At 33.6% G+C, this 8,644-nt stretch overlaps 1 protein-coding gene across 1 annotated transcript; it reads right to left on the bottom strand.

Annotated features, from left to right (window-relative positions):
• Window positions 1-3,120: 3,120 nt before the first annotated feature.
• LOC131628071 (uncharacterized) lies at window positions 3,121-3,753 on the bottom strand. The gene is made up of 2 exons (XM_058898931.1): window positions 3,271-3,753; window positions 3,121-3,219 (listed from the first exon to the last, which is right to left on the bottom strand). The coding sequence occupies exons 1-2, from the start codon at window positions 3,751-3,753 to the stop codon at window positions 3,121-3,123; spliced, it is 582 nt and encodes a 193-aa protein (XP_058754914.1).
• Between the last annotated feature and the right edge of the window lie 4,891 nt (window positions 3,754-8,644).

Raw genomic sequence — 8,644 nt, 5'->3', positions numbered from 1 at the left:
TCCAATCTTCTCAAAGTGGGATTTAGCTACTCATCACCATGGTTGACAGCAAAAGAGATGGAGAAGAAACTATGAACATCAATCTCTCACAAAGTTGCAAACTTTCTCTCCAAAATCCTGTCCTCAATGTTTGGTTCACAATGAATAGAATATTCTAATTTCACTTTTTTATCTCCCTAAATAACCCCTAATTCGTAATAACTTTTCATCTTCAAAAGATAAGCCCATCTCTCATGACAAGTGGCAACAAAGTAAAAGATAAAATTCTGCAGCGCAGTGTTTGCGGGGCAAACCGTGAATCTTTTGCCACATCAGTTGCAATTCAAAACTGGACTTGTTCAGCATCTATCAGTTGGCGACGCAAAGGATGTTTGTGGGGCAAACTGGCCTCAACAACACTTCTTTTGCTATTCCAAGTCTTCAAGTAATTCCTCTTTGCTTCCATGATCTTCAAATCTTTTAAAAACACTACAAAACTAACAAACATGTGAAATAACAATTCAAATGAACTAAAATGAACAAAATTGCAAAATTATTAAATTGTATGAATAAAAGTGTGATTATTGAGTAAAAAGTGGTTAAAGGGACCAAAAACAATATATGAAAATTAGTATTATTTGGTCCCTAACAACTCTCCCTAACTTACCATTTTGTTTGTCCCTAAACAAAACTTCACAAGAGTAGAAAGAGCAACGCAACAAGAGAATGATGACAAGGTACCCGAACACTCAAATGGCTCAAAAGTATAAGTCTTTCTAAAGTACACTCACCACAATGCTAAAACAAAGCATGAGAAGGAATGATGGCAAAGTGCAAATTATTATCAAGAAATTCCAAAAGAGACATGTCAAAATTGAATCAAACCTACACACACATCATAGTAATGATGAATACAAGAGGGTTTACTTTTACTCATCCGGGCATTTAAATCAACAACAACTCAAATCATGTGTTCACCATAACAAGTTCAAAATGATGTGCAAAGTGAGAATCAAGTGGGCTTTCATAGGTTGTAATGTGGCTTGGGTTACAAAGAAATGGTTTTATTAGAGGGAAATTAAACAAAAATGTCTATCCTAAGGGAGCATTCCTATCAATTCACTTAACAACAACACTTGCTTGAATCCCCTTTTCTTTTTTCTTTTTTTTTTCTCTTTCATTTTTTTTTCAACAACACATAACGGGAACGATTTTATTTCTTTTTCTTACCCCATACTTTCAAAATGTGTTGTTCTTTTCTTATTACCACAAAACATCATAAGTACCACTTTTTCATTTTTTTCAATCAACTCTCCCCAACTTTAGGAATTAAACCAAATTAGATACAACAATGCTCCCTACATAGACATAGGCACAAGGCAAAATTGCAACCATTGTGGTTGAAGGTTCCAATGAAACAAAAGAAATTAGGATTCATCTACCAAACATTTTCAATAATCACATGAATCCCAATATAAGCTCAATGGGGTTAACTAAGAATCACTCCTCATAAGGTTAATTGATTTAACTTTTTGGTCAAGTGGTTTTTCTCAAATTCAAACAATGCCTCTATCACTTTCAAACTTTTAACAAACAAGAATAATGCATGGTTTAGCATGATAAAAATGAGTTGAAATAAATTCCGGTATCCCGCATTTAGTTTACAATGGAAAGTTTCCTCACAATTGGTTAAGTTCTACATTTTGATTCAAAAAAATGACATGTGATTCAAGGAATTTATGCTAAGCAATTTGCACACACCATCAACTAACCATGTTAAGTCTAGAGAGTGATAAAGTGTACCTTAATTTTCCTTGATACTGATTCTCATCATTGCCACTTGAAGTGCTCACAACATCAACTCTTGTCTGTGCCCATTGATTCCTCAAGCTTCTCTTTGCACAAGAACAATTAAACAAAACAATTTGAAAAGTTGGGTTAATCACTTTCCACCCAAACACACAATTAAACTACAATAATAAAAATGCAATTTTTAAAGATGTTCAACTGGTGCAACGAGAGCCACCATAAAGTACAAAATTTAAAAGCCAAAAACTTCAACCATAAATAAAGCAAAACATAATTAAGACTAAAATAAAATAAAATAAACTAAATAAAATAAAAAACATGCTACAACACCACTTCAATCTTCTTCATCACCGCCACCAACTGTCCTGATCACGTGTTCCATTGTGTCATCCTCATTTCCAGTACCGCTGCCTCCTGTACCCCTCATGAAAGGTGGCCTGCCCACAGGCCAATTAACGTATGCATCATACTCCGCTTCCAAAGAATGTGGGTGAAGATAGGGTATGAGAGTTTAGTGAGGAAGAGAGTGGTAGAGTGAGAGGAGAGAAGTAAAAATAAAAGATAAAAATAAAAAACTAGGTTAGAGTAAAATCTATTATTTTTAAAAGTGGAATTCCTGTACTGCAGTGTTTGTGGGGCAAACAGATGTTCGCGGGGCAAACAGATGAAATTTTCTTTGCATAATTGGCTTACTTTCTGTTTTTGGTCCATTCGCGGGGCAAACAATGATTGCGGGGCAATCACTGATGAAAATTTCTTTTTCAAAATTGGCTTACTTGTTTGCGGGGCAAACACCTGTTTGCAGGGTAAACAAATGAAATTTTCTTTGCAAAATTGGCTTGTTCTCTATTTGTGCTCCGTTTGCGGGGCAAACAATGTTTGCGGCGCAAACAGACTTAAATTTTTAAAAATTGCCAAATTTTACACTGAACCTCCACTTCCTTTCAAAAACAAGTATCCAACACCTACAAAACAGAAAATCCATGAAAATAACAAAATCTACTTACGACGTTGGGTTGCCTCCCAACAAGCGCTTTGTTGAACGTCGTTCAAGCTCGACGGTTTGATGATGCATCAAGGCTCGACGGGAAAAATGACACACCATCGCGGTTTGCTTATCCATCGTGGTAGACTTTGAGTCTTCGTTTCTTTACAATCTAGCTTTCTTGTGTTTTAGGGTCCTCCACCACAATGGATCCATAATTTTGCACCTCTTTCACAACAAATGGCCCCGACCACTTTGACTTTAACTTGCTAGGAAACACCTTGAGTCTTGAATTGCACACAAGCACCATTAGTCCAACTTTAAAGTTTTTGTGATGAGTCTTTCCCTCATGATTTTCCTTGTCCTTGTCCTTGTTGATTCTCCACCTCAATGATTTCTCCTTTTTCATCATCGATTCGGAAGTTGTCATGTTCATCCTTAGGAGGCTTCATAGACTCAAAAAGAGTAAAAATTATCTATTTATCTTGCACCCTCACTTTCATAATCCCATCATCGATATCAATCATCATTCGGGTGGTCTTCATGAATGGTCTTCCAAGTATTAATGGCACATCACGATCCTCCTCCATGTCGACTACCACAAAATCAACCGGGAACAAAAATTTGTCCACCTTTACCAGCATGTCTTGTACAACTCCATATGGTGAAATGATAGACTTATCGGCTAGTTGTAAAGTTATCCTGGTGTGTTTCATCTCAATGTTCCCCAATCTCTTGATAACGGATAAAGGTATTAAATTGATGCTAGACCCCAAATCAACCAAACCATTACTAATGTAGTTACCTCCAATGGTGATCGGTAAAATGACTCGTCCCGGGTCGACTTCCTTTCTTGGGGGAGTTTTTTGAATAATTGCACTACAATGAGCATCAAGCACAACTGTCTCTTCATCCGTATACTTCTTTTTCTTTGTGAGCATCTTCTTCATGAATTTTGCATACTTGGGCATTTTCTCCATTGCTTTGGAAAATGGAATATTTATGTGAAGTTGTTTAAATATATCCATAAATCGAGCGTAGCGCCTTGCGTCTTCCTTCCTTGACTGCACATGCGGGTAAGGTAGATGTTGGAGAGGAATTGTGCTCACATTCTCATTTCTATTTTTATTCTTCTTCACTTTTTTTTCATTTTTCTCTCTTTCTTTTTTTTCTTTCCACTCTTTTTCAACTAATTCTTCCTCTATCTTCTCCTCACTCTTTTCTCCCTCATTTTCAACTGTCACTTCCTCCTCTTCATCTTCAACTATTATTTCCTCCTCATCTTCTACTATAACCTCTTCATTTACACCACTATTCACCTCCTTCCCACTTCTTGTAACAATGGCTTTGCAATGCTCCTTTGGATTGGTTTGGGTGTTGGCGGAAAAGGATGCTCCCGGTTGTTGCTCGGACAATTACTTTGCAAGTTGACCCACTTGATTTTCTAAATTCTTTATGACCACTTCATTACTCCTTTGATTAGCCATGGATGCTTGCATGAATTGTGTAAGAGTATCTTCCAACTTTGAGCTTCTGCCTTGAGATTGTTGACCTTGGCCTTGTGGGTTTGAAATTTGATAAGGACTTTGATGTTGATAGTGTTGATTTCCGAATCTTGAAGTTTGGAATCCTTGGTTGTTTCTTTGGTAAGGATTGTTGTGAGGTGGAGGTTGCCTTTGATACCCTTGGTTTTGATTGTTGACATAATTCACTTCTTCACCATCGGGAGGAGGACAAAAACCAGTCGGATGATCTCCATTACAAAGTTCACAAGCTGCCACATGGTGCCTAGTTTGAGATCCTTGAATCTCTTTCATTTGCTGCGGGAGTTTGGTCATTTGTTGTGTGAGTAACTCAACTTGTTAACATGTTGAGAGAGAATCTTGTTTTGAGCAAGGATGGCATCATTGGTGTTTAATTCAACAACACCCGGCTTTCTTTCTGATGGACTCCTATCATGTTGAGTTTGAAGGTCATTGAGTTCCATACGATCAATTATCATTATTGCATCCTCCGCGCTTTTTGACATTAAAGATCCACCCGCGGTAGCATCCAAAAGTGTCTTGTGCACCGGTTGAAGCCCATTGCGGAAGATGTGAATTTGTGTGAGAGAATCAAAACCATGACCCTTGCATTTTCTAAGCATGGATTTGAATCTTTCCCAAGCCTCATTTAAGGATCCATTGCTTCCTTGGTTGAATACCGCAATTACCGTTTTGGCTTCCATGAATCGGGATTGAGGAAAATATCTTTCTAAAAACTTTTCTTCCAATAGATTCCGATCCATCATCACATTTGGTAATTGATCAAGATACCATTGTTTGGCTTTCCCAATTAATGAGTGTTGAAATAGTCTCTTGAACAAGGATTCTTCATTCACCGCATCAACTCCCGTTGAACCGCAATCTCATAAAATTTGGTGAGATGTGCGAAAGGATCCTCATGATCCATTCTGGTGAATGGATTTGCATAAACAAGTTGAAGGATTCCGGTCTTCATCTCTGTATTTGCTTCACCTTGTGCATTGCGTGCAAATTGGGCGGTACGTCTTGGAGTATTGACGGACATTTCGGTTGGAACAACACCCGCCATGTCTCCTTCAAAAGTCTCTACAACTACTTCTTCAATTTGATTGTTAGAAGAAGTAGACGCCTCTTCTCTTTGTCGGTTCTCTTGGGCTAACTTCCTTCTTCTTCTTCGTGTCTTGCTATTGAGCTTTCGAAGTGTTCTTTCAATTTCGGGATCGAAATGAAATTGCTCTTCGCTAGCTTTTTCTCGCATACACAAGAATCTACAAAACTAGCAAACCCAGTGAAACACAAAAGAATTAAGAATAAAGTAACAAACTTAAAACAATGAACTATTGCAATGCTTGCAATATCAAACGCATATCCCCGGCAACGGCGCCAATTTGTTGAATAGTATATTCAAGGCAAATATTTTTCTATCGTATTCACAGAGATTGGGTGATATTACCGCCGTTCTATAGTTACTATCACTTTAAGTTCAATTTGTAACAAAGTTGGTTTGAGTTGAGTTTCTATTTTTCTATTCAAAAGATAAAGTAAGCAATAAAATAAGATTTGTTCAAAGATAAAAGATTGACAAGATTGGTTTGGTTTCACTATCCCTATCTTCCATGTGACTTTAACACCAAATGCATAACTTCAATAGTGGTGAAATGCTCTAGTATCCTCCCAACAATGTTTATGTCTAAACAAAGTTGTGAAAGTTAATATATTAATCTTTAGATGATCTCTCACTCTAACTATCAATATACTAATCTTGATTGTTTGATACAAATAGAAAAGTGGCAAATAAATCTATCTCTAGCATTTATTCACTACTTGATAAAATGTTGTAGATCAAGACTTGAAATATATTTCTCAATCATAAATCAAATCTAAATATAAAAGATAAAACAACAACATTCATCCATTTCAATACTAATGAAGTTCATACAAAGTGCTAGAGAAAATACATAGTTAACAAGGATAGCTACTACCTCCAATCTTCTCAAAGTGGGATTTAGCTACTCATCACCATGGTTGACAGCAAAAGAGATGGAGAAGAAACTATGAACATCAATCTCTCACAAAGTTGCAAACTTTCTCTCCAAAACCCTGGCCTCAATGTTTGGTTCACAATGAATAGAATATTCTAATTTCACTTTTTTATCTCTCTAAATAACCCCTAATTCGTGATAACTTTTCATCTTCAAAAGATAAGCCCATCTCTCATGACAAGTGGCAACAAAGTAAAAGATAAAATTCTGCAGCGCAGTGTTTGCGGGTTAAACAGTGAATCTTTTGCCACATCAGTTGCAATTCAAAACTGGACTTGTTCAGCATCTATCAGTTGGCGGCGCAAAGGATGTTTGCGGGGCAAACTGGCCTCAACAACACTTCTTTTGTTATTCCAAGTCTTCAAGCAATTCCTCTTTGCTTCCATGATCTTCAAACCTTTTAAAAACACTACAAAACTAACAAACATGTGAAATAACAATTCAAATGAACTAAAATGAACAAAATTGCAAAATTATTAAATTGTATGAATAAAAGTGTGATTATTGAGTAAAAAGTGGTTAAAGGGACCAAAAACAATATATGAAAATTAGTACTATTTGGTCCCTAACAGCTATTTCAATATTAAAATTAATTATCAATATTATTTATTATTCCCCATTTTCATACGGATTATGTGATAAAGAAAAGAAAGAGAACTTTGAATTTATTATATTACCCTTATTAAATATTGTCATAATTCATAGTATGCCAAAAGATATATTGAAAATTGTTTGTTTATTTTACGTAGAAAAAATTAGAGGAAAATTATTAACAATATTCTGCCTCAAAATAATTAAAATTTTCCTTCAATTTTTATTCTATAAATTTCCCATTAAGTTGATAATTGAATAAAAATACATATTAATATTTCTTTTTATTATGTTCCAATTAATGTAATTTAAAAATTATTTTTAAAGTCTTTATTTTTTCATTATATAAATGGGTTATACAAATTATAACTGATTGAATATTAATTTTTTTGGTTTTATACCAATTATTACCTTATAAATTTGGTTTCATATCAATATCAATTTTTATTCAATTAATGATAACAATATTTAAAATGTGCGCTTATTATTATTTAGTCCCATTAAAAAAATATTCAGATAATGTTTATAATTATTGTGTAATTGTTACAGATACGAAACATAGACGTGAGTAAAAGATACAAATTCTTACATTAAAATACATTAAATTTTAAATTTAGGATAATAAATTAATTATTTTGTACTATTTTATTGAAGATTACCATTAGAATCATCATTATTTTTGTCATCTTTATAAATGTAGCTATATTTAACATTATATTTCTAGAAAGTATAAAGAATTATTATTGATTTTAGAATTATTAGAAATAATTATGGATTGCTTAAAAATTGTAATACTATTATACCTATGTTTAGGATTTTTATTCTTTATAATTATTTTTTATTAAAAAATAATTTCATTTAGTTTTATACTTCACTCAATATTTTTTTTTTTACTAAATAAAATATTCATTCATTCCAATCGATAGCGTACATTGTTCCAATACAAATTAAAAATCGCCAAAAACAAAAAGGATGAATATACAAACAAACTCACAACATCCATGTTAAATAGCATCAAACGGCAAATTGCATATGCCTATGAATATAACTATGACTATATTGAAATGTATGAAATATTCATGCCTCCAGATCTGTAGCGTTAATGGCACCAAAGTCATAGATAGGATCTGCACTAGATCGAAAGTCATCTTTCAACCTGAAACAAATGAACACTGGGCACAACGACAGAAAAACAAAATACACCGCACAAAGACGGGAAATCAAAATAAACAACGACACATTAAAATAATGAAATCACAACAAAAAAACACTAAATATATTTGAAAACTACTTATTTTAACTAATAGAGAAACAAGAAAACTACTTACTTAACTAATAGAGAAACAAGAATGATTTAGAGGGGTGATTTTAGATCAAAACTGATTCTAAATCACCCCTCTCTAGGAGATCCAAAAAAATATATAGTTTTGAAGGATTAAATTTCTACAAATAACTCAATCTTATTTATTAAATTCATATTTATACGGTTTTTAGTTTATAACGGGTTTTAGTTTATAACTAAAAGACAATTTAATATTTATAATATATTTTAATTAATATTAAGATTATGCAAATTGAAACTATAATTATATACTTATGCAAATTATTTTTTTAAATGTGCAAACGGGTTTTAAGTTATGCAATTTTATTTTAATATTAGTTTACTACTAAAATTAAACGGTCGAAGTTGGTTTGATCACAATAACAGATTGTGA

This window comes from Vicia villosa, unplaced genomic scaffold, assembly GCF_029867415.1.
Source record: "Vicia villosa cultivar HV-30 ecotype Madison, WI unplaced genomic scaffold, Vvil1.0 ctg.000422F_1_1, whole genome shotgun sequence".
NCBI lineage: Eukaryota > Viridiplantae > Streptophyta > Magnoliopsida > Fabales > Fabaceae > Vicia > Vicia villosa.
Note: the sequence above shows the minus strand (reverse complement) of the source record. Positions and strands in the feature narration are given on the sequence as shown.